Source organism: Micromys minutus (assembly GCF_963924665.1).
Source record: "Micromys minutus genome assembly, chromosome: 12".
NCBI classification, from domain to species: domain Eukaryota; kingdom Metazoa; phylum Chordata; class Mammalia; order Rodentia; family Muridae; genus Micromys; species Micromys minutus.
This window is the reverse complement of record NC_137981.1, coordinates 59981840-60009191: the sequence shown is the minus strand read 5'-3', so window position 1 is coordinate 60009191 and position 27352 is coordinate 59981840. Positions and strand designations below refer to the sequence as shown.

General features: G+C 37.3%; 1 protein-coding gene across 3 annotated transcripts in view; it reads left to right on the top strand.

Annotated features, from left to right (window-relative positions):
• The window catches only part of CAB39L (calcium binding protein 39 like), an 87481-nt gene that overhangs the window by 15289 nt on the left and 44840 nt on the right, over positions 1–27352 (top strand). For 2 of the 3 annotated variants that reach the window (XM_080926006.1, XM_080926004.1), the window contains 2 exons: positions 22346–22487; positions 24928–25092. In XM_080926006.1, coding sequence (XP_080782132.1) covers positions 22377–22487; positions 24928–25092 — 276 coding nt within the window. In that variant the 5' untranslated portion in view covers positions 22346–22376. Of the gene's footprint in view, positions 1–8732; positions 8986–22345; positions 22488–24927; positions 25093–27352 lie in introns of those variants that run through there. The other variant, XM_080926005.1, reaches the window with a different exon arrangement.

Below are 27352 nucleotides of genomic sequence, written 5' to 3'. Positions count from 1 at the left end.
GCTGAAATCCCCAACAGAGGGGAGATGGAACCTGTAGCGACCACCTCCAGTAGATAGACATGTCCCCCAGTGGAGAGATGGGGCCACCCACCCATCTCAAAATTTTTAACCCAGAATTGTTTCTGTCTAAAGGAAATGCAGGGACAAAGAGTGGAGCAGAGACTGAAGGAAAGGCCATCATCCAAAGATTGTCCCAACCTTGGGATGCATCACCAAACCCTGACACTATTCCTGATACCAAGAAGTGCTCACAGATAGGAGCCTCCTTGGCTCTCCTGAAGAGGCTCTGCCAGCACCTGACTAATACAGATACAGATCCTCACAACCAACCATGGGACTGAGCCCAAGGACCCTAATGGAGGAGTTAAGGGAAGGACTGAAGGAGCTTGAGGGGTTTGCAACCACATAGGAAAAACAATATCAATTTGCCAGACCTCTCAGAGCTCCCAGGCACTAAACCACCAACCAAAGAGTACACATCAGATGTTCTGTGGCTCGCACTACATATATAGCAGAGGATTGCCTCATCTGGCATCAGTGGGAGGGGAGGTACTTAGTCTTGTGGAAGCTTGTTGCCCCAGGGCAGGGAGATGCTAGAGGGGTGAGGCTGGAGTGGGTGGGTATGTAGGAGAACACCCTCTTAAAGGCAAGGGGGAGGGGAAATGGGATGGGGAGTTTTCAGAGGGGAGACCAGGAAGAAGACAATTTTGAAATGTAAATAAATAAAATAATCAATAATTTAAAATGGGGATATTCCTTGATTTGTTATTCAACTCCTTTCCCTGGATTAACCAATGGAGATGGGGAATGAACCAAGAGAAACCAGAGCAGATGAGTTCTGTTACTCTATGTTTGACCTTGGATTAATAATTAATAACAAGGCACATCTGGAATATTCCAAAGCATTCATCCTCCATGCTCTGATTTTATGAAAGCCAAACTGCGTATCTTTATCAACTTCCAAAGCCATGCAGTTAGTTCTTCCTGAAATGGAAATGAGAAGAAAGAAAATCTAGAGTTGTCTCCACACATGGGCAGCCCAGCAGTCCTCCAGAAAGGTTCTTTGCTCTGTGGCTCCTTTCTTGTATAAGGCTATTGAGAACTAAATACTATGCTGATTATATCAGCTGAAGGGAAATCCATAATCATTTATACCTAAGTTCTGGTGTTTAAGGATGGGAGAAATGTTGAGATAGACGATAAACAGAAAGTGAGGGTGTAAAAGACGGTGCGAAGCTGCTAGAGAGGGGCCCAGGAATGAAGACCCATGTCAGGCGGTTCACAGTCACCTTCAGCTCCAACTTCGGGGACTTGCTCCCTTCTGTTCTCCATAACTGTTCTCATGTCTGCATAACTGCACACAGGCCTACACATACACCTAGTTAACAACTGAAATCTTTATTGACAATCAAATGAAGTTTTAGAAAGATGGTGAGGGAAGACATAAATATTACTTTAAAAGCAAAGGCTTGTTTTTACTCATTTTAGAAAATTCTGACTACGGGCCTCCAGTATATCTTTTGTATATCTCATAGTGTAACATATACATGTATGGTTATTTTATGAAGGTAAAGTAATACAATAATTTTGGCTGTAACTTGCTTTGAGTATAAACTTGTTGCCATGTAATTGTTTTGGGGGGAATGACTAGAGCATAAGGTAGGTAGGTATCTTGTGTGCTTTGGGGAAATTTCATAAGTCAGAAGCACTACATACATATAGAAACCACTCAGCTGAATCATACTCAAGAGACCTACACATCCATGCATATGCACACACGCTACTGTGTCTACACATCTACTGGTTCAATCAGAAAGATCTCAGAAAGGAAAACCCATGGTGCCTGTCAAAAGAAAAGCATTTCCTCCCTTGTGTGTGGACCACATATGGTGATGTTTCTTCATCTTTGTTTTGTCACGTGTGTCTTAGTCAGTGTTCTGGTGCTGTAAAGAGATATGATGTCAACTCTATATTTTTTTTAACAGCTATTTTTTTTGAAAAAAACAGATAAACGTACAGATTTTTAAAGCATTTTTAAATGCATAAAACTATATGAATATATTTTTGTCAGTAATTGATTTTTATTAATTGAACAACTTTATTTAAAAAAAAGATAAATATACAGATTTTAAGCATTTTTGCATAAAAGTATACAAATACATTTTTGTCAGTACTTGTTTTTTTTTTTTTTTTAAGGAATAATGGTTGCTGTTTCCTGCTATTTTTGCTTTTGGAAGTTGAATTGTGCCTGTATGTCTTTCTTCTTTTGGTTTTCTTGCTTAGGAGTTTTCTTGTTTTTATTAGGTTGTAGTTCCCCTCGTTATTGGGTTTTCCACCTATAATTCATTGTAGTGCTGGGTTTGTGGTCAGATATTGTGTAAATTTAGTTTTGTCTTGGAATATCTTAGTCTCTCCATCTATGATGATTGAGAGTTTTGCTGGGTATAGCAGCCTGGCTCTTAGGGTCTGCGTGATATCTGTCTAGGCTCTTCTAGCTTTCATAGTCTCTGTTGAGAAGTCCAGTGTGATTCTGATTGGTCTGCCTTTATATGTTACGTGACCTTTTTCCCTTACTGCTTTTAGTATTCTTTCTTTGCTTTGGGCACTTGGCACTATTATGTGTGGGGAGGAATTTCTTTTCTGGTCCAACCTATTTGGAGTTCTGTAAGCTTGTTTTATGCTCATGGTCATCTCATTCTTAAGGGTTGGGAAGTGTTCTTCTACAGTTTTGTTGAAGATATTTACTGTGCCTCTTAGTTGATATTCTTTTCCCTCTTCTATTCCTATTATCCTTAGGTTTGGTCTTCTCATTGTGTCCTGGATCTCCTGGACATTTTGGGTTAGGAGCTTTTTGGTTTTTGCATCTTCTCTGACTGTTTTGTCTATGTTTTCAATGTTGTCTTTGGCCCCCAAGATTCTCTCTTCCATCTCTTGTAGTCTTTTGGAAATGCTTGCATCTGTGACTCCTGATTTATTTTTTAGGTTTTCTACCTCTAGGGTTGTCTCTTTTAGTGTTTTCTTTATTGTGTCCATTCCCATTTTAAATTCCTTCTTTCATTCCTTCATCTTTTTGGTTCTGTTTTCCTCTAGTTTTTTAGTTCTTTGAGTGTTTTTCTTGTTTCCTCTTTAAAAGCTTCTAATTCTTCATTCTTTTTCTACCATTCTTGTTTAAGGATCTCTATCATCATCTTGAGGTATGATTTCAGGTCTGATTCTTCTTTTTCTGGAGTGTTTGGCGTTTCGCTGTTTGCTGTGATGGGAGAGCTGGGTTCTGGTGTTGCCAGGTTGTCTTGGTTTCCCTGGGGTACATTCTTTCACTTTCCTCTTGCCATCTTGTTGTCTGTGTTTATATGTGATCTTGTTGTCAGTGTTGTACCTGGCCTGTGTTTCTGGATCTCCTGTTCCCAGGCTACTCGGAACACCTTCTTACCATGCCTATGTCCCTGGATCTCTGCTGTTCCTGGTGGAGGATCATACATTAGCTTTTAAATGCTTTGTTTTGTTTTGCATCTTAACTTGGTGTTTGTATTAGGTCAGGGGGCAGAAATATTTGCTTGGTCAGAAGACAACTTGGAGAAACTGGTTGTCTTCTCTTACCATATGGGTTATCAGGTTTGACAGCAAGCATCTTTATCTACTGAAGCATCTTGCTGGCCCTGAAAAGTATTTTTGAAATAAAGATAAACATGTTTTATTTTTTCCATTGTTGACTGCTTGGTGCAAATTTCCTGTAATTCTGCTTTCAGAAGAGACTTTAGTTAGTTAGTTACTTAGTTAGTTAGTTAGTTAGTTAGTTAGTTTGTTAATTTTTTTGTTTGTTGCATAGGGTTTCAATGTAGCTATGGGTGTCCTGGAATTCACTTGTAGCCCAGGCTGACTTTGATCTGCCTGCCTTTGCCTTCTGATTGCTGGGATTAAATTCTATGCCATTTCTTATGGTTTTGAGCCTGGTGATAAATCACCACATCTTTATTTCTGAATGAAATTGACAGTTGTTTCCTTTCAGTACTTTGACGTCACTGTTCCATTCATTGCCTTTTTATTTGCTGGGTTTTGATGTTTGTTCTTATTGTTTTGTTTATTCACATGTAATATGACCCTTTTCTTAAAAGTTCTTTAAGGACATTCTTAAGTGATTTGATTTTGATATATGTTGGTATTATTTTCTTGTTTCTCACATTTGGTGATTTTTGTACTTGGATTTGTGTGTTTATAGTTTAATTAAAATGTGAGTGCATCCCCATCAAGATAAGATTGCTCAGTAGGTAAAGCCTCTTGTCAACAAGGTTGATGGCTTGATTTTGACTTCTGGAACCCACATGATGGGAGGAGAGAACTGATGCCCACAGCTTTTCCTCTGAACTCACACACGTGCAGTAGTAGGTTTGCCCATGTACCTACTACACACACACACTACATACATACATACATACATACATATCACACATATATGCACACTATATGTTGGGTGGTTTATTGGTTTGTTTGTCTTATTCTTTGGGTTTGTTTTTGGTGTTTGTCTTTTATTTTTTTAGCACTAGCATTCAAACCCAGGGCTTGGCAGATGGTGGGCGAGGACTCTACTCTGAGCACCATTCACAGCCCCACACCCTAGCTGATGGGGGACAGGAGGGTATTTCTATGTACTGGTTACCAGCGTGTGTCCTCTTGTGTGGAGACCAAGGAACAACTCTCGTTGTCTCTCCTTAGACTGTGCTATACACCCCCCTCTGTCTCTCTCCTTGTCTCTCCTTAGACTGTGCTATACACACTCCCCATTTCTTTAAGGATAAGAGTTCTCACAGGCTAATAATTAAGCAGGCTTTCTACTATGCACATTTATTTTGAATACATGCCAAAATTCTATGTAAAGTCTATGTTGTGTGGTAGACTTAAGAATTTCTCTGTTGACAACAGATGCTGTCGAGGATGTGGAGAAAGAGGAACACTTCTCCACTGCTGGTGGGGCTGTAAACTGATACAACCACTCTGGAAATCAGCCTGGCGGTTGCTCAGAAAAATGGACATAGTACTACTTGAAGACCCAGTTATTCCACTTCTGGGCATTTACCCCAGTGATGCTCCAACATACAACAAAGACACATGCACCACAATGTTCATTGCAGCTCTACTTATAATAGCCAGAAGCTGGAAAGAACCCAGATGTCCTTCAGTAGATGATTGGATACAAAAATTGTGGTACATTTATACAATGGAGTACTACTCAGCTATCAGAAACAATGACGTAATGAAATTCTTAAGAAAATGGATGCATCTAGAGAATATCCTGAGTGAGATAACCCAGTCACAAAAGAACAGACATAATATGTAGTCACTGATAATGGTATACTAACCCCAGAAAGCTCTGAACACCCCAGAAACAACTCATAGACTGTGTGAAGTTCAACAACAATAAAAAAAGAATATATTTAAATTAAAATAGAACTGTTTCACATCCCCCTTTCCTCCCTACAGCCCCTCCTAGTTTCTTTCCTATCCCCTCAAATTAATAACCTCTTTTCCTATATTATTGTTACATATATACATATGTGTATGGATGTATATGTACACACAAATACTTAATTACAACCTTAAAAAAAAGAATTTCTCTGGGTCTTTTCTTTTAAATCTCTTCTCTAGGGTCACTTAAATCTTTTCAAAAGAATTTTATCTTTTCAAGGCTTATTTTCAGTTCTATTAAGAGGCACCAATACTATTTTTAGTGCAAATGTGGTCTTAGAACTTAGACAATAGTTTTTAAGTCTGTACCTGATTTCTTTCCATGTGCTGTTGGAATGATGGTTAGCACCAGCCTTATACACCCTGAGGATCCATGTACCTGCTCCCTTCCAGTAGCTCCCAGACTTGTGTTTGCCAGCTTTCTGATTGTAAGCTGCAGGGAAGCCTTTGTATATCCAGGGCTGTCCTTATAGCGCTCGCTCTTCCTGTCTGGTGCTCATGGGGTGCCTTCCAGTCCCATTTGCTTTCTTTAGTTCTCAGCTGTTTCCTGGGGAGATGACCTCAGTGTTTGGGGTCTGCTGTGGATGAGGCAGTGGTTACAACTTAACTTGTCTATGCACAGTGTTCACTGTGTGCTGCTTATCTCTGAAGTTCTGTAGTAAGAGTAAGAATCCACCCATCCATGTTTATCTATCCCGAGGCAAAAGTCCCTACAGCTGTGCTTTTAATTCTAAACAATCTCTATAAGAATGTTCTTTTTTGTTTACAAGTGTTAATCAACTATTTAAAAGATAATTAAATGATATCTACTAGAAGTTTAAAATCACTTCTGTTTTCATTGCTATGGTCAGAGAAGAAAGCCCATCCCATTTTCATTTCATTTTGTTTTGTTTTAGGGAAAGTAGGATAGATGTCTTTGTGATCTAGTAGGCTTTTTATTTTTTATTTTTATTTTTATTTTTTGTTAAAGATTTATTTATTTTATATATAAGTACACTGTAGCTGTCTTCAGACACATCAGAAGAGGGCATCAGATCCCATTACACATGGTTGTGAGCCACCATGTGGTTGCTGGGATTTGAACTCAGGATCTCTGGAAGAGCAGTCAGTGCTCTTAACCACTGAGCCATCTCTCCAGCCCTAGTAGGCTTTTTATTAATTGTATATATACATACACATCTGTGTGTGAGAGGAACCGTGAGGCCTGGGACAGAACCCTAGGTCTTCGTACATGCTGGGTAAATTAGGTGGCTGCTTTGCCTTATTCTCTATGGATCTTACTGTCCACGGTGAGTTTTGAATGCATTGCTGATTCATATAAGGTCTTTCGATTATAAAAGAACTTGTAAACATTGCCTTTGTGGTTGACCCAAGAACTACTCTTAATCTGAAATTCTTTCATTTTGGTAGGACTTTTAAGAATATATCCAAGTTATGGGGTACTGAATCACCCTTATCAATTTAGAATAATTTGCATTTGATATCTTCTTTAAAACATAAAAAAGTCATGGGAAGCTGACAGAAGCTCAAGGCCAGACTTGACTTAAGCAGTGAGGTTCTATTTTGCAAGAAAAGAGAAGGAAGGAAATAAAATTAATTTTTTTTCAAATAAGATTTAAAGAATAATTTGCTGGCTGATCTCTAGATAAATATGATACCTACTCTTAAGTGCTAAGAAATATTCAAATAATGATGTATATTTAAAATTGAAAACTCTGTTTTACCTGGGAATATAACTTAGTGGCAGAGAGCACCTGCCTAATATTCATAAACCTCTGGCTTTGAATCCTATCCCCGTAAAACAGATCCTTTCACTCCCCAATTTCACTATTGTAAATGAGCCACATTGTGTGTGTGTGTGTGTGTGTGTGTGTGTGTGTATTACATTTATGTATGTGTATGTGTGCACATTTGCCCCACTTTGCATGTGGTCAGAGGACAGTTTGCAGTTGTTAGTTCTTTCTGTCTACCATGTGGGTCCTGGAGATTGAATTTCAGTCGTCAGCCTTGATGGCAAGCACCTTTATGTGCCTAGCCATTTCACTAGCCCAAGAATCTATATTTTAAGGCCAAATTTTATATATGTATTTTTCTTCTGGTACTTAAACAACTATTTAGGAATATTTATACTTTAATTGAGCTCACATTCTTAGAGATACATTATTTCTGTTGAGAAGGATTAGTGTATGAGTAATGGGTCCCATAGCTACTGCTGTTAGACTCATAATTGGAAGTTATGTCAGGAGAAAATTCAAGGCCTGTTACACATTGGGGGTTGGGAGTTGGAATGTAACTCCAGCTCAGCTATAACTCAGAGCTGGCAAATCCAAATAAACCTGAAAGCCATCTGAGCCATCTTTCCACTCGACTTCCCCAGTGCCTCGTCTTCAAGCTTTGCAGAAAGAGCGATACTTTTAAGGTATTTTACTATATATTTGTAGATGTGAGAATTTTTTAAATGTTCTCTGTGGCCTTTCCAGTCCTTACTGAAAAGGTGTGATGGAGCTTGGCCACAAGTGCTTAGAAAACTTTCCATTGAAATAGTTACATCTCTGCAATAAAACATTAAGAGGCTCTAGTTAGATTTCTGATGTTTTTTGTGTTCTTACAATTGTCTCATTATGACTGCAAGTATTGATCTGCACTTAAAAACATAATTTACTAAATTCACTGCCGTTTTATGAAAGTATAGTTAAAGTTGGATTGAAAACATTCTAAAGTTTCCTATGCTTTCCCAGCTTTTTGGTTGAATTGGTAGTGCCTACATATGTCTTCACTGCACGTTTTCGTTCTAACAGGGAGGCGAATCCTCCCTGGGGAGCTGCACATTACACAGATCAGTTATTATTACAGCAATAAGCAGTTGCTGGGAATCTTCATTTACATTTTAAAGCAAGATGGTCCAGGCAACTCAATCATTTGACAAAATCCCTTCCAGGAATTGGTTTGAGACTTAAAGGGAGAGAAGTTATATCATATTTTTCTTCTTCTTCTTCCTCTTCTTCTTCTTTTTAGGCTTTTCTTTTGCCCAGGAATTAATTTTGCCTCCGCTTAATTGCTTTACAGGCATTCTTGTAATGTTACACAATAGGAGAGGGAGGGAGAAAGAAGGAGCTGTGACTGTGTGGTGTGTCTCTCACACCCCGTGCTAGAGAGGAGAGAGCGAATCAGCAAGCTGGTTTGACTAGAAACAGAACTGCCTATGACAGATTAAGAGACAAGCAAGGCTTGGAATCTGAGAGCAAGCAGAGTGGAAATTTACTGCAGCTCTGTGAGTGTTCAAGTGATCGTTTTCTGCTAACGTTTTCCGGTGGTAACTGTTACTCCTCAGAGTCAGAAAGTCAAGACGACTTTGTGCTAAGTCTTTTCTCTACTACACTTGAGTAGGAGGAGGCATCTTTTATTAAATGGAAGATAAAGGCTACTTCATCTAAAGTGTTTTGAACCTGAGAAAAGAGCTGTCTTCAGCACCTCACCATGGGTCTTCTTGTTGCTTAGACAAGCTGGGAGTTTCTATAGCTCTTGGTGAGTATCAACAAGATTATCTGTATTGGTTTTGGTTGAGGAAAATGAATTAATAAGGAACAGTTGACTTCTACTGTTATGTTTATATTCATTTTAAATTAGACTGTTGCCTCGTTTCTCTGCATAATGAACTGCTGTTACTAGGAGAAGTTTGAAAAAAAAGTACAAAACAATACTTCTCTGTTGCCTAAGGCACTTGAATCCTTACCAACTATTTTGTGTTCACCAAATATCTTATTTTGGAAATGGGTTTTAATTTACAGTTTCTAAAAATAAAATAGTGGCACTGTACTGTTTTTCATGTTTTCTTCAAAGTGCTTGAAAATCTGAAAGTGTATTATCAGTAAATTTAAAACTACCCTTATGGTGTTTGATATTATAAGTTTTTATAAAATATCATTCAGCCATAATATACTTTAAAGTATTGCTAGCATTAGTTGAAAGTACATTTAATTTAAACATTAAATGCTGCTATGAAATCCAAAGTGATACCTGGCTTCTCCAGAGCTCTGTAAGAAAAATAAAAAGATAATCTACATATAAAATTCATAATTGATATAAGATGAATATATATATATACATTTCTGAGTTATATGAGTTAAACAGTTGTTTTTTTCTTGAAGTGATGTCAAGTTCTTTTACAGAGAATATAACTAGAAATGTATAGAAAAGCAAAGGAAATAAATTCTTCTTATATTTATTTGCATTTCAATAAAGGCTTCATTTGTATAATTTTTAATAGGATGTTGTTGTATACTCTCTACAGCTACATATGTGTGTGAGAGATATATACATATAGATTCAAACATATGTGTTCTATTTAAAGGCATGCATAGAAAGTATGTGATCATTCTTCTGTAGAAGGAAGTATGTATTATTAACTATTAAGTAGATTCATTACATAAAGATGGCTATTTTGAGCAAAGTTTCTACTCTGCCCTGTACTAGCCTCAAGAAATACGTGTCTTCAGTTATTGATTCAAGTGAGTCTATTTAGGGCAGAAAAATATTAATTAAAATGAAGACTGCAGAGAGCCAGTAAACACATGGCAGGCTTAGAGCCTGGACATAAAATGGCTTTGCTTTTCCAATCGGTCCTCATGGGCACAAAAGCCTGTAGAACAGGTTTTGTTTTGTGACTTATTTTCCTCCAGTTTGTTGATTTATGTATAAGAACTCAGTTAATCTGTGGAAAGTTCTGAATACTGTAATACACTAAAGTCAATATATCAATACTCCATCCTTAGGTAGATGGAAAATTTACATTAAACTTAATAGTCTTTAGAGGGGCTGCTTTAGTAATTTGTTAGTGTTGCCTTAATGTTGGCACTCTTTCCTAAGCCCACAGTAATGTAAATACAGGAAGGAAGGAAGAAAAAGAAAGAAAGAAAGAAAGAAAGAAAGAAAGAAAGAAAGAAACAGGCATTCCACTTTACAAACACTGCATTTCATAAGTTCACGTGTGAGCAGACTATTGAATATAAGAGCCCATTTTCTTGAAAGATAATATATCAAGTAGCTGCTAGGCTGATTTTATATATATATATATATATATATATATATATACTACGAAAGACCATTACCACCTTGGGAGAGATTAGAAAATCAGTTCTGATGTCAAAACTTAAGTCTGAAACAACCAGGAGAAAGTTTTATTTCTGCAACATATCAATGCTTAAAGTATAATATATAATACAATGTAAGTATAATATAAGCTCGGTGCATTTGGAAGGATGCTTAAATGGGATTCTTAGGTATGTCCAGAGTGCTTGCAGTTCATATAGTATTCAGTCTGACATCGATGTCAGACATCTCTTGGTACAGGAACCTTTCTAACCTTTACTTCTCTGTGAGGCCAGTTCGGATACACACGAAAGTATTATTATTACTCAACATACACCCACAATATTAGTTTTTCTGGCTGAGATGTAAAGATAATCCTTTGTCTTTGCAATAAGAAGATACTTGATTAGTCTGTGCTGGAAACGTGAGTCACAAAGTTAGAAAGTATGTTTCTCACAGACAGTAAAGGTTTCTGCTTAAGACAATTATTTAAATCACCAATGAAAGCATGAGTATGACTGATGTGAATGTCAACATGGTTGTAATGATCGTTTTCTTCTAAAAGCAATGGGCTAGTTTCTCCAAGTGACAAAATAAGCATCTATGTAGTTTGTATGTATGTATGCATGCATGCATGTGCATACAACAGGAAAGCATCCTGATCCATTTGAGAATTGTGGTGAACCTAAATGCTTTCATACTGCTACTGGTTTGGGGAAATAACTGATTTACTACAGGTGTCTACTATAAATTGAGATTATGAAACTCTAATAAAAATACCACTTCATTAATAATCAATTATAGTTAACTGCTTCTGGAAGTGACTGAAGCTGTCAGCAGGAATGTTACTATGAGACTAATAACTAAAGTTCCTGGATTTTTGGAGCAATAGTAAGTTCCTAAACTCACAGCAAAAATGTTAGTGGCTTTATGTCTTTCTAGCCTTATATGTATTTTTTTATTTGTTATATAGTGCATTGGAGAAAAAGCATAGTTACTAAAAGATACAAGTCTCTCTTACAAAAGACTTTATTATCACATAAGTTTGACAAAAGTGTCTAGATTAATGAGAATTCATGAGCCATTTCTCACAAGTTTTCTATTTCTGTGGAAATTATTCAGTTTTAGAAAATGTCTCTCTCCTTCAGACACTGTTAGGCCTGGTGGCACAAGCCTGTAATCATAGCATCAGAGAGTCAAAGGAGGTCATTCAAACAAGTTGACCTCTAGAGCAGTGGTTCTCAACTCATAGGTTGGGACCCCTCTTGGAGGGTCATATGACTTTCACAAGGGTTGTGTAAGACCATGACATGATTCATAACAGCAGCAAAATTACATCTGTGAAATAGCAATGGAATAATTTATGGATTATCTGTGAAATTATTTTTTGTACTTTATCAATAGTCTGCTGATTTTCACTTTTGTCTGTCAGTTTTAAAGTACAAAATTCACTTGTGGTTTCTAATAATATTGTGAAGAATACTTAAGTGTTGAGATAAAGTTGGAAGGTATTTGCATATATAATGGCTGGTGCCATGGCAAATCTAACTATAGTGGTGCAGTTTGTAATCTACCTATGTGACAGCAACTCTCAGTTTTGACTTTGATGGAGTATTCTTGGACATAGCAAATATAGAACTTTAAGGTAGACTTTTCAGTTTTAAAATTCACATCTAATCAAATTATAGTTTTTTAAAGAGTTATTTATTTGTTTTATTATGTAAGTTTGTGTCTTTGTCACACCAGAAGATGGCATCAGATCCCATTATAGATGGTTGGAGGCCACCATGTGGTTGCTGGGAATTGAACTCAGGACCTCCTATCTTCAGCTACCCAGCACCTGCATTGCAGGGATGTACGACCACACCTGGAGTTTTTAGGGGGGGTGTTAGGATTGCAGACATTGTACTGACTGAGCCATCTCTCCAGCCCCAAATTTATCAATTGAGCACTGGCATTGTATATGCTCATGATGTAACCTTCTTGTTGTTGAATTAAAAAAAAAATCTTTATATACCTAGTCATTTGCCATTTATTTCTTTCTAGTTCCTATATAGCTGCCTTTTGGAAGACAGATAAGAATATCAACCCTTGGAACTTACTGATACAGTTTTTAAATGTGGTGATGGTTTATGTTGAGGGCATTTAAGAAACGTGCATGTGGAAGACTGGGTTGTAGCTCAGAAAAGCTATAGTGAAGTCACAACTCCATCTCCAGCACTGCCAAAGCATCAAAAATAGTACCTTGGTTTTTTTGGGGGACTGTGGGTATAGTTCAGTAGTAGAGCATACCAAAAATCCTATGATCAGTTCCCAGTCTCATGCTATGAACATGTACACACATTGTTACACACATATGCGTGCTTTAAGTTACAAGCTGTGAGAATTTTAGAAATGGTCTCATCTTGATTGAAAAATAAACATGTTTTAAAAAGGTTAGTATTGATTTGAGTTTTTTTTTTTTTTTTTTTTTTTTTTAACTAACAAGTTGGCAGTTGAGGTCATAGAGATGATTTTGTGAATGTTCATCCTGAGGTTTCTTTCTACTTCAGGAATGGTTTATCATTCCCTTCAAAACCCTTTGAAACCTTTGACTTAAGAACTGTTATTGAACAGCACAGTTGGAAGTGAGAAAAAAGGCCTAAAATATTCAGTAACCACCCAAGAAAGGCATTTATACCTTTGAGATATCTGGAGTTAGACAACAACAAGGACATGTAATGCTTCACATACCCCAGTCCCGTTTAAATTGCTCAGGTGACTAACGTCAGGCCATCTCTAGTGACTCTCAAACACTGGTTAGAGTGCTGCCAAAGAGACTATGCAGTCTCTCTGCTGTGCTCGCTGGCCACAGAGTTTAATGATCTTTCTGGCTTTTTCTCCAGGACCTGAGCCAAGTACCACTCTTCATGAAATTTCAAAGCCAAAGAAATTATATTTAACTAATGGCTTCAAAGGATGGGAGGGCAGAACACCACAATGTGAACTTTAAAACAAAAATGTTGCTTAGTAATTTTAAGTACTATATGAAAAGTATTTCTATTTGCCAGTCATCAAATAGTTTGACTCTGTATGCACGCATGTGTGTTATGGTGCATGTATGTGAGCAGGTACACATGCACACACATAGCATTTGGAAAACAGTGGCTGCCCGCCTTGTTGAAACAGGTCTCACTTGGCCCTGAGATTGAACAGATTAGGCTAGACTGGCTGGCCAGCAGTCCTTGTGATCCTCCTGTCTCTACTTTTCCATCATTCAAGTTTCAAGTGTATACCACCTCATCCAGCTTTTAGGTCAGTTTTAAATCCAAGAGGATGTTTAAATTTTTACTATGTATTTGATAACACTATTTCCTCTGTCTTTTTCTGTTATCTATGAGTTAATTCTTTTTTTCTTCTCAAAGAGTTGTTGAGTTTTAATTGGTTAACTTACAGTGCCTTGCTGTGAAGAACAAACTGAACGTCAGTTCATGACCCCTTTCAACCTGCAGCATAGTGCCTGCCTTGTAGTCTTTTAGAGCAATGCTAGCAAATTCTTAGAATCCCTATCACAGAATTCTCTTGTTTGCCTAATGTTTTAATTGTTGTATGTATAGAAAATTCAAAATTTTTGTATTTGTAGTAACATTGACTTTGCAGTCTTTTGTTTTGCTGCTCTGGGGATAATAGAACTCTGACCCCCTAATGTTCTAAGCAAGCACTATGTCACCAAGGTATTACACCCTCCCTCCCCCAGCCCTTTCTTCGAGATTTGTTTTATTGCTTCTAAAATTACAGAGATATGTCTGTGTTAGCATCTGTCTCTGCTATTGTCTCATTCTCCTATGTGTTTTCTGATGTCACTGTCACTCAGTAGCTCATTGCCCTTTCTAGTCATTCCCTTGTTGGCAATATTTTTCAGATGTGGGAAAAGTATAATGGTAGAAAACAAGCTTAGTATATCTTGACGGTCCTGGTTTCAGTTTACATTGTAAAAATATAAAAAAGCCAAATCTAATCTTTATTGTTTACTATTATTCGTTAATAAATTCAATTAGGAGTGTTTTTTAAACCTATCATTATAATTGTATCAAAACATGAATTTTAGGAATAATTGATATTTTAATACTATTTAGACTTTCCAGACAAGAAAACTGTTGAAACCACTGCACCATAGAAACCCTGGCCCAGAAGTGTAAGCAGACATTGAAAGGAATGTGTGCTACAGTAATGTTTACAATTGCAAATAATTAAGAGTAGTGAGAACCTGGAGAACAGGTCAGTTGGGGCATTAGGGTGTTCCAGGAGCAGGTGAAAACACAAACTTCTCTTGTGGAGGAATGCTGTTTTGTTTTCATGCACCCATAAAGGGTAGCTGACAAAGGTCTGTTACTTTGAGGACTTCAGAAGGTCTTAATGCCTCTGGTTCCTACGAGCACTTCTCTTATATACAGACCTACATGAATAAACATAATTAAAAGTGACAAAAATAAAAAAATATTTTATTTAAATTATTTATATAACCATTTAGAGCATTAAAACTATACTTGGTTATTAAATGAAATATTATAGTAAAATACCTTTCATATATGAGAATATATTATTTTGTTTATCTTAAAATAACACAGGAAAGTGCTATTGAGGAATTTTATTTTCAGTTATAGACTAGACTATATTTTTTACTACTCTTAGTCATTTATGGTACTATATCCAAAATTTGATTCCTTCTGTCTGTCTGCAATTTTTATTGGTTATTTTATTTATTCACATTTCAAATGTTATACCCCTTCCTGGTCTCCCCTCCACAAACAACCTATCCCATCCTCGCTCCCCTTTGCCTCTAAGAGAGTACTCCTCTGCGGACCAACCCACTCCCTTCTTACCTCTCTAGCACCCTCTTTTACTAGTGTATGGAACCTCCACATGACCAAGGGCCTCCCCTTCCATTGATGCCAGATAAGCCAGTTTTCTGCTGTATAAGTAGCTGGGGTCATGGACCCACCCATGTGATGGTTTAGTCCCTGTTCTTCCTATGAGGTTGCAGTCCTCTTCAGCTCCTTTGGTCCTTATCCAAGCTCTTCCACTGGGGCCCCTGGGCTCAATCCAGTGGTTGGCTATGAGTTTCTGTGGTAGTCAGGTGCTGGCAGAGTCTCTCAGGGGACATCTATACCTGCCTCCTGTCAGCTAGCACTTCTTGGCATCAACAATAGTGTCAGAGTTTGTTATTTGCAGATGGGGTAGATCCCAAGGTGGGGCAGTCTCTGAATGGCCTTTCCTTCATTCTCTGCTTCATTTTTGTACCTGCATTTCCTTTAGACAGAAACAATTCTGGGCTAAAAATTTTTAGATGGGTGGGTGGCCCTATCCCTAAACTATGGGCTGTGCTTCTACTAGAGGTGGTCTCTACAAGATCTGTCTCCCCTGTGTTGGGTATTTCAGCTAATGTCATCCCCATTGGACCCTGGGAATCTCTCCCTTCTCCCTTCCCTGGTGTTTTGGTTCCCCCAAGTTCCCTACCTCCTTCGGTTACATATTTTTATTCATTTTTCTATCACTCTGAACTTCTGTCTTTCCATACCTGATCTTACCCCTACTTTTTCCCCTCCTTTTCCTCTCTCCCTCCCTCTACCTCCCATGATTATTTTGTTCCCCCTTCTAAATAGGATTGAAGCACCTACACTTTGGTCTTCCTTCTTGTTAAGCTTTATATGGTCTGTAAGTTGTATCATGGGTATTTTGAGCTTTTGGGTTAATATCCACTTATCAGGTCCTTTTGGGTTACCTCATTGAGGATGATATTTTCTAGTTCCGTCTACTTGCCTGCAAATTTTATGAAGTCATTGTATTTAATAGCTGAGTAGTAGTAATCCATTGTGTAGCAATATCACATTTCCTGTATCCATTCTTCCATTGAGGGACATCTGGGTTGTTTCCAGCTTCTGGCAATTATAAATAAGGCTGCTATAAACATAATGGAGAATGACTCAAGCTCTAAGATCAACAGTTGACAAATGGGACCTCATATAATTGAAAAGCTTCTATAAGACAAAATCAATAGTACAGAACACCAGCGTACAGACTGGGGAAAGATCTTTACCAACTCTACATCCGCTAGAGGGCTAATATACAAAGAATTCAAGAGATTAGACTTCAGAAAACTGTAACCCTACTGAAAATGGAGTACAGAGCCTAACAAAGAATTTTCAACTGAGGAATCTCCAATGGCCAAGAAGCACCTAAAGAAATGTTTAGCATCCTTAGTCATCAGGGAAAATGCAAGTCAAACCAACCCTGAGATTCTACCTCATACCAATCAGAATGTTTAAGATCAAAAACTCAGGCAACAGCAGATACTGGCAAAGAAGTGGAGAAAGAGGAACAGTCCTCCAGTTGCTGGTGGGATTGTAAGCTGGAACAACCACTTTGGAAAACAATCTGGTGGTTCCTCAGAAAATTGAAAATAGTTCTACCTGAAGAGCCAGCTATACCATTCCTGGGCATATACCCAAAAAATGCACCAATTTTCTGCAGTTCTTAGTCAGAAACTGCTTGTTCTCTTTCTTTCCAGTTCCCCACCTTTGGCAGTTTTTTTAGAATATTTGTCTTTCTGTGCTTGGTTAATTTCAATAATGAGCCATAAATGTCAGAAGTGGCATGACCCACTTCCCTTTGGGTATACACGCAGTCTACAGTGGGCTGTGTTTGTGGAATTGACTTTCACCCTCTGGCTTTACATAGGTTCTGGGGATTGAACTCAGGTCATCAGACTTTCACAGTGAGTGCTTTACCCCCTGAGAGATATCACTCCTGTTTTTAAGGCCAATTAACATTCTGTGGTGTATCTTCATTCATCCATTAGGAGACATGGGTTAACTGTGAGCAATGCTTCAGTGATCATGGGATACATATTTCCCTTTACACGTTGAGTTCAGTCCCTTTGTATATGTCTGCTGAAGTGAAAACATTGATCAACTAGTTGGTAATTCTACCAGGACTTTTTGAGAACCTACACACCATTTCTTGTCTAGCTATAGCAGTTTATATCTCCATTGCCAGCATACTGGAGTTCCTTTTGTGATATTCTCACCAACGGTGGTCTTTCATCTTTCTGTATTTTGATCAGCTTGTGTCACAATCCATTTGTGACCTAATTGAGGAGCCTGGTGTCGTGCATGCTCTGGCTCTGCTCAGGTGGTCATCCCACCCGTCCTCGGGTTGGAGTGCGGCACAGCGTAGGCAAATGTTACCAGACCAGAAATGAAGTAGCTCCAGAGAAATTTTCTTGTCTCTGGTTCAGTTCTTTCTACTTCTATCAATTGCTATTCTTTTCTTGGAGATATTTGAGGAGGTTTCCTCTTAACTTTTAAAATTCTCTTAATGTTCTTCCCATGCAAATGAATTGTAACTATAGATTCACACCCTGTAGCATGTCCTGCCAACCATATAAAGGCTTCCTGTCAAGAATCATTTGTTTTTATTTCTAGTATTAGTTTTGTTAAGCTATTTATTGGCTTGATTCTAGTAAATATTTTTACTTTGTATTTATAGATATATGTATATAATCTGTGTGTACAGAAATAATGTGTTAGCTAGAGATTTAATTGTGAGGCTTTATAAACTTTTCCCAGAACCATGTTTATTTTCTCATGGTCCTGTGAGGGTGGATGGATCTGGCCAGTTCTAGGCTTTTGTTTTGTTTTGTTTTGTTTTTCATTGCTGTTGTTTTTTTAAAGGCCATTCTGTTGGAATGTGCATTGAAATGGGATTGTTTATTTTTAAAACTATAAGACTTAAGCTTGCATTTTATCATTAATCTTGATTAGAAATGTTCTTTCAGTGATAGCTTTTAACTATTTGTTGTCTTTATACAAAGCATGAGCAATTGCATCTTTTGCTATTGTGATTCTGTTCCTGGTTTCCTTTTGTTGTGTCTGACTTATTCTACTTCCTCTCTACTATTGTTTCATATGTGGTAGCACTTTAATTTCTTCATAATCTGTTGCCATCATCTAGATTTTACAATATTAGCATTATTATTACTTAACCTTTTCTGGATTAATTTACAGAGAGGCCTTTGTACTTGCTAGGCAACCAAGCAAAATGTTCACCTGAGTTTGCATTTTTGTAGTACATGTTCTAAGTCAACAGTTGTCTCATTTTTAAGTGATCAGTGTGACTGACTAGATGAACTAGACACATATCTAACAGTGTCCAGAAAGTACAATTGGCAACAAAGTTCCAGGCTAAGAGTGGATGGCCTGGCCAATTTGATGAGAGAGATATGGGAATGCAGGAAATCTCTGCCTTAGTTTGCTGGGGTCCTAGGGAATGGAGCTGTATGGTTTGAGGGTGTGTCTTGATTTCCCTCAACGTTTCAGTCAATTGTACAATGTTATTAAATAAATCCAATATTGTATTTATTTCAGCCATCAGTACATTTAAGATAAGAAAATGTTTCAAAAAGGGGTGCTGTGTAGCACTGTGCTATTGCATCCTCCCCTTGTACCTCAAGTATTTGCTTTTCCATAATCCAGAGTTCCAAAGAGCAGAGGGGGTTTTACTTGTTCATGGCTCAAAACTCTGCTACTAACCAAGGTTTTTTTGCAGAACACTTGACTTCAACTGTTTGTTTTCCTAAATACTCTCAAGTAGAAGTTCATTTATTATTTTGGATTTTGCAGAGTAGCTTTTTATTTTCTTTTGTTGTTGTTACATGTTAATTATATAGAGCCCATAAAGATACTATCTTTTAAACATATCATGTAATTTGATCATATGCAATCCCCACATCCTTTCTTTTCTTTGCCTTTATCTCCCTCCTCCTGCTTGGCTTCTTGCTCACTCCTCATTAGCTTTCAGAGTGTGTGTGTGTGTGAGTGTGTGTGTGTGTGTGTGTCTGTGTGTGTCTGTGTGTGTCTGTGTGTGTGTACACACGCACAAATACACATGACTTTTTGTTTCTATATAAAATCTAATGAAACGTTGCTTGTATGGTGAGTGAGTATATATACATACCAACAAACAAGCAAAAGTTGAGAAATACAATAAGTCCTGAGAATGTTTAAAATTTCATCAAATTAACATTTAAATTATACTGATGCAGAGAAAACCACACAGAGAAGTGGTTGATGGACTTACATATCATTTATATTACACCATGGGATAATTTGGACTCTTTAAGGTCTCAAAGTTTCTAGTTGAAATTCTTAGTGTTTTAGTTCTTTCTGTTGGCAAGGTTAGGACTGCACAGAGAGAGTGATTATATATGCATTTCACATCTTAAGATTCTAATGGTTGCATTTTTATGTAGGTATTTTGCTTGCACATATAAACTTTTCCTTGGACTCAGAGTTAGTAAGTTCACTTCATACATTCCTGCCCATATAGAGGCATCTCTTCTGAATGTATGAAATGTTTTTAAATTTGCTGTTTATCATCAAAGTTCATACCAATTGTCTTGATTTCTATTTAAATTATGTCTTCCATTGTAATTCTTGATCACAGGTACAGATACTGGTTTTATTATGAAAGAATTTTTGGTTGGATACAGATGTGGCAGAAATTCTGGGAAAAGACTGGAAATAGATAGGACTCTGGTGAGCTGAGAGGGATGTGGCTCAGTGTCACCAGGAGTGCTGCTTTCAGTGCTGTGTTCTTTATGTTTGACGTGATTTCTTCATTGACTCACTGCATCATTGTTAATATGTCAATTGTTGGGCAAAAATGAAAAATCTCTCGTCTACCAGTAAGGTACTGATAAAATAGATGATAGTGTATTTATATAATGTTATGCTGGTATTAAAAATGTTGACATAGGGATGGTGTGGCTACAAACATAGCCACCCAAGCCTGATGACTAAGGTTTTGTCAAGAACTCAGTGTCTAAGAAAACGGACCTCTGACCCCCACATGTGCATTAAGGAATAAAAATGCCTATAATCCACCTGCACAAACATTTTACACACATATAAGTAATGATATAAAAATTTAAACATTATAGTAAAACTAAATATGCAGAAGGGTGATAGACTATAAAACAGTATAGAAAATTGTCAGATATTATGTTTGCTGTTATTCTAGGTTTACTTAAACATATTTTTGTATGTGTAGAAAACTGTATAGGGAATGTATTTCAGATGGCAATCATCATCTCTGAGTGTTTGAGTCACAGAGACCTTTTACTGTATTTATCATTTTTTAACACATGAAGTATTAACAGATATTCTTTTACTAAAAGGAACCTTCCATTACAGGATTTGTTTCTCTTAATTCAGTCAGGCAGTGACAGCCACTTCTCTAGTCTATGTAGCAAGTATTCTCAGGCTTTGGAAATGAAAATTTGCCCATTCTTTTCACCCTCTACCCTGGCAGTGAAGATTTAAGATTTTACATTGTGGGACTGGAGAGATGGCGTAGTGGTTAAAAGCACTGACTGCTCTTCCACAAGTCCTGAGTTCAAATCCCAGCAACCACATGGTGGCTCACAACCATCTGTAATGGGATCTGATGCCCTCTTCTGGTGTGTCTGAAGACGGCTACAGTGTCCTTATATATAATAAATAAATCTTTTTTAAAAAAGATTTTACATTGCAGTTTGAATTGCTATTTGTACTTGGTACAATACTTTTTCATACTACTTTTTTTTTTGCAGTATATGAATCTTAACCGAGTTTGTTTTAAAGTATCAGTTTGTTCTCAATAAATATTCTTCATCTTTATAAAATCGTTATTTTTTAAGTTAAAAAAATGAAATCTCTAATTTTATTTTTTTAATTGAACAACTTTATTTTAAAAAAACAAAGATAAATGTACAGATTTTAAGCATTTTTGCATAAAAGTATACGAATACATTTTTGTGAGTACTTGATTTTTTTAAAGGTTTGATAGTGTGTATTAAAATCTTACTAGTTACAATGAGCATAAAGTACATGTAAAACAAGATGTAACCTGGAATTAGTCAAAGTTTTCTTGATGTGTAAAGATTAAGTATAATGGTTTTTCATTTTCTTTCTTTTTTTTTTTTTTTTTTTGGCCTTTGGTTTTTCTTGAACTTCATATAGTCTGTGAGTTTTTTTTTTTTTTTTCTGGGGTGTTCAGAGCTTTCTGAGGTTAGTATCCAATTATTAGTGACAGCATATTATGTCTGTTCTTTTGTGACTGGGTTATCTCACTCAGGATGATATTCTCTAGATGCATCCATTTTCTTAAGAATTTCATAAAGTCATTGTTTCTGATAGCTGAGTAGTACTCCATTGTGTAAATATACCACAATTTTTGTATCCATTCATCTACTGAAGGACATCTGGGTTCTTTCCAGCTTCTAGCTATTATAAACAGGGCTGCTATGAACATTGTGGTGCATGTGTCTTTGTTGTATGTTGGAGCTTCTCTGGGGTATATGCCCAGAAGTGGAATAACTGGGTCTTCAGGTAGTACTATGTCCAATTTTCTGAGGAATCACCAGACTGATTTCCAGAGTGGTTGTACCAGTTTACAACCCCACCAACAGTGGAGAAGTGTTCCTCTTTCTCCACATCATCGCCAGCATCTGCTGTCATCTGAGTTTTTGATCTTAGCCATTCTGGTTGGTGTGAGGTGGCATCTCAGGGTTGTTTTGATTTGCATTTCCCTGATGGCTAATGATGTCAAGCAATCTATTAATTAAATATCTAATAATTAAAGTTGAAACTTAACTTGATCAGTTTAATGTTTAAATTATTGAATGGGTGTTACTGAAAACTTACTTTATGCCATGATATAACAATTAGACATGTTAGGAGTTATCATTTTTTTAATACTAGGCTTGTTTGTTTTTTAGCATTCCATATTGGAAGAAGAGATTTTTATACATGAAAAAAATGCCTTTGTTTAGTAAATCACACAAAAATCCAGCAGTAATTGTCAAAATTCTGAAAGACAACCTGGCCATTTTGGAAAAGCAAGACAAAAAGACAGACAAGGTATGATTCAAAACAAAACCGTATTAAAGTGTGTGTATTCGAAGGAGAAGCTTGTGTGAAAGCTTAATGAAGGATTGCTAGATGTGCTCCCTGTTATGTGCATAGGCTGTTGCAGCCTTTATACAGCAGTGGCAGTTGGGTGTTGACTTTGGTTCATTGTCCAGAGCCTCTGACTCACCCCAAGTCTCTGTAGACATTGAGCTTCAGGCTCTCTGGGCTTTGTTATTGTATTGTGTACAGTGGTGTGAAAGAAAGAACTGGCACACATTCATGTCACATTGACCAAAGACTTCCTCATGGGGGCAGGGAGCAGCTTCTGTTCATCCTTTGAAAGAATTTTAAGTCCTAAATATTTGACTCTCTTTGCAGTGACTAGAATCAAGATGGCCTGTTATAAAATAAAGACCTTAGAGTCATAGTATGCTTCTGTCCAAGTATGTGATAAAAACATAATCCTAAGAGATTGGATATCTTGTTCTGATTCTGATATTCATTGAGATGTTGAGCCAAATTTTGGTTCATATAGGAACTAAAAATAACCTTCATAAAGTATGCATGAATCTAAATGGCAAACAACAAAAACAAACAAAAAACTTCTAGTTTGTATAATAATTGGGAAAAGGCGAATTAAGCCTGTATCACATTCATAGCAATGCTGACAAGGATTAATAGCAGGAACACTTCTTGTGCTCACATGCACATGTGCTTACTACATCCCCTCTAGTGGTACCCAGCACATCCATGCACGTGCACACAGGAGAAACGTGTGAAATGAACACAACGTTGTAGTTCACAGCTTCTCAATGAGAACAGCTCCCAAGTGCACAAACCATAGGACTAAGAAGTTGCAGCACTGTGAGTGGAGCAGTCGAGGTGGTGGCACTTGAACCGCTGCACCGTGCAGCACGCAGATTAGCTGCACTGGTGGAGACGGAGTAAGGAGCATAACCTGAAAGGGAGCGAGTCTTCAGGGTTAGGGTCAGCGGGGCTGACTGAGGTGGTGCAAGACATAGAAGATGGAGAAAAGTAGAACAGTCATCTGTGGACAGAATAACCAAATACCTGAGACTCCCAGCTTCTAAAAAGGGAGGGTTTGGGGAACTTGAGTCTGTGGGCTGCTGGTAGGGACAACACATGTGGGGAGCATGTGACACAGCTTGCAGCTGGGATGGAAAAGGACAGAAAAAAGCAAATGATGTGGTCCACCCACAGTCTCATTCCAAAGCACATTCCCAGTGGCTGGCGAAGAGACCTCCCATTAGGTCCGTCCACCCAGGAGTGCCCAACCGAGCACGTGGACCTTTGGGGGACATTTAAAGTACAAACTGTCAATTTTTTGACATGCATATGGGTTAAAAGGCACACTGAAGGTGACAGGGTACAGAAGATATGGTCTCTTGATCTGGACTTGTGATCTTGGAGAGCTTTCTTTATACCTATCCTTAGGCCTGTAACAAGCTAAAGACTGAGAAATGCCTTTCAAACGTAGTGCCATGCTGACGTAAGTCACTTTCTTCTCTTTTGTCTTGTTCCACACATTTTCATCTTATTTTTGATTACTGTCATACTACAATGGAAAGTCAACTGAAACATGAATTGCTAACTGAATTAAGTCTTTGTTTTGTCAGTTGTACCAGTTTAATGAAGGATTTAAAGATATTTCTCATTCTGTATAATTTCTCAACTCTGGGTTTTTACAATTCACACAATTGTATGGCCATCACCACTACCTAGTTTGAGAACATGTCTCCCATTCCCAAAAGAAGCCCACCCCCATCAGCAGACATGCCTCACACCCCTCCCCAGCTCCGACACCATTCCACATGCTGCCTCAGTGGCTTGCACATTGTTCCTAAACTGTAGTAAACTGCTCTAAGTTTTAAAAATACAAAAATATGATTGTGTGTGATGAACAAGCTTGTTCAAGTATGTAATTTTTAACAAATTGAAATTTTATGCCTGAAGCATTAGAAGATGAAGAGGGTAGGAATCTATTGAAAAACCTCAGCAAAAGGCTTAAATAGAGACTGTAACAGTTTGGCAGTCCTCAATACACTCAATTTAATTTTCAAGAATACATTTTCTATTTAGTTCCTACCAAAAATATGACTATTACTTGAGACTTCAGTTATATTGTCTAAAAGGAAATATTAGGGGACTTTTCACATAAATTTAATAACATTTTTTAAGATTAAAAAAACAAACCCATCACCACTAATGTTTTTGTGTTGCTACTATTGTTTATTTATAGCCAGAAAATGATACTTGATTACAAATAGATAGGCCCAAGAAGTGTGTATATGGATGTTGTGTGTGTGTGTGTGTGTGTGTGTGTGTGTGTTTGTGTGTGTGTAGTACATGTTGAAGAAAGCAGTTTGCTTCCTTAAAGCCTAAAATTTGTATTTGTTTTAACTGTTAACATACTTTAATTCTTCACTAGGCTTCAGAAGAAGTGTCAAAATCTCTGCAAGCAATGAAGGAAGCTCTGTGTGGAACGAACGACAAGGAGCCCCCCACAGAGGCAGTGGCTCAGCTGGCCCAGGAGCTCTACAGCAGTGGGTTGCTGGTGACACTCATCGCTGACCTGCAGCTCATAGACTTTGAGGTGAAAGACCTGTGCAAGTCTGTCCCTGCTGCTTCTCGAGAGTAAAGAATGAGAATCCCTTTTACCTAAAAGGACTGATGTCTCTCCTAGTTCCTAGCAATAAACAACAAGTGTCCATACTAAACTTGAACAATTAGTGTCTACATATGATATCAGTGGCTTTCATAAAACCTTTACAATAAGCAAAAAGACATACTGGATTTAAGTTTTGTGTAACTAGGTTAATGACTACTACTGTTCACAAGAGATAAAGATGACAGTTAGTGTCTACAATGTACAATTTCATGCATACAGTTCATTCTTAGAACTACCTTTATGGCAAATACTTCATTATTCATCCCATTTTAAATTGAGTTCACTTCTTGGTGTGTGTGTTTGTGTTCATGTGCTGTTTCACATGTGGAAGTCAGAGGACAGCTCTTGGGAGGGGTTCTCTCCTCACTCATTGTGGGATCTGGAGATCAAACTCAGGTTCTAGGCTTCCACACAAACCTTCCCTCACTGAGCCATCTCACTGCCTCTGTACATCTCATATTAGAAATAGAGACCCCAAAATTCAGGTCTTAAGTGATGTTCCCAGAGTCATAAAGCTAAAGTGGGGAAGCTGGAATTCAGAGACCATAGCTGTCAAGCCTGTTCTCATTAATGTATTATACCAAACCAATAATTTGTTAAATGCTAGTTAAATAATTAGGTAATTTACCTAAAAATAAAAGCAGTAAATACGTTATACGCATTTTATTATTATATATTGTTTTTATTGTATACATAGGAAGATTTGTATATTTACTGTTTAGATAATAGTCATTTTGTTTTTCTGGTTTTTGCTTTCTTTCTACCAGTATACGTGGTAGTTCCAAGTAAGTGTCTCTTGTTGATTTTATTTTATTTTATTTTATTTTGCCTTTCTTGGTCTCACTTGTTTGTCTTTATGTTCCCTTTTCTCTATCTCCCTCTCATATAAAATTATAAACACAGACATTTTGTGCTTCTTCATTATTACATACACAACTATAGTTCTCTCTTTTTTTCTTACAACTTTATTTTAAAAAGAGAGATACATATACAGACTTTTAAAAGCATTTTGGCATAGAACTTTATGAATATATATTTGTCAGTACTTAATTCTTTTAGATGTTTATTAGTATACATTGCAATCTTACTAGTTACCATAAGCATAAAGTAAATGTAGAACAGAACGTAACATGGAAACAAAATTTTCTTGGTGTGTACAGACTAAACATAATGATTTTTGAATACCAAAAATTGCCACAAGCCTATGTTCTTAGCTCTTGGATTATTAATGATTTAAGGTCCAGGTGTACCACACTCTGAGAGGGTGATATATATACACTTATTTTTTTTATTCCTAAGAATGACTGAGGCTTTCACTTTTTGGCCTTTGTTTTTCTTGAGCTTCATATGGCCTGTGAGTTGTTTCTGGGGTGTTCAGAGCTTCTGGGGTTAGTATCCAATTATCAGTGACAGCATATTATGTCTGTTCTTTTCTGACTGGGTTATCTCACTCAGGATGATATTCTCTAGATGCATCCATTTTCTAGAAATTTCATAAAGTCATTGTTTCTGATAGCTGAGTAGTACTCCATTGTGTAAATATACCACAATTTTTGTATCCATTCATCTACTGAAGGACATCTGGCTCCTTTCCAGCTTCTGGCTATTATAAATAAGGCTGCTATAAACATGGTGGATCATGTGTCATTATTATATTTTAGAGTATCTCTGGGGTATATGTCCAGAAGTGGAATAAGTGGGTCCTCAGGTAAGACTATGTCCAGTTTTCTGAGGAACCGCCAGACTGATTTCCAGAGTGGTTGTACCAGTTTATAACCCCACCAACAGTGGAGAAGTGTTCCTCTTTCTCTGCATCCTCCCCAGCATCTGCTGTCATCTGAGTTTTTGATCTTAGCCATTCTGACTGGTGTGAGGTGGAATCTCGGGTTGTTTTGATTTGCATTTCCCTGATGACTAGGAATGTCGAGCACTTTCTTAGATGCTTCTCAGCTATTCGATATTCCTCAGTTGAGAATTTTTTGTTTAGCTCTGTACCCCATTTTTAATAGGATTGTTTGATTCTCTGGCATCTAGCTTCTTAAGTTCTTAGTATATATTGGATATTAGACCTCTATCACATGTGGGGTTGGTAAAGATCTTTTCCCAATCTGTTGGCTGTCATTTTGTTTTCTTGACAGTGTCCTTAGCCTTATAGAAACTTTGCAACCTCATTAAGTCCCATTTC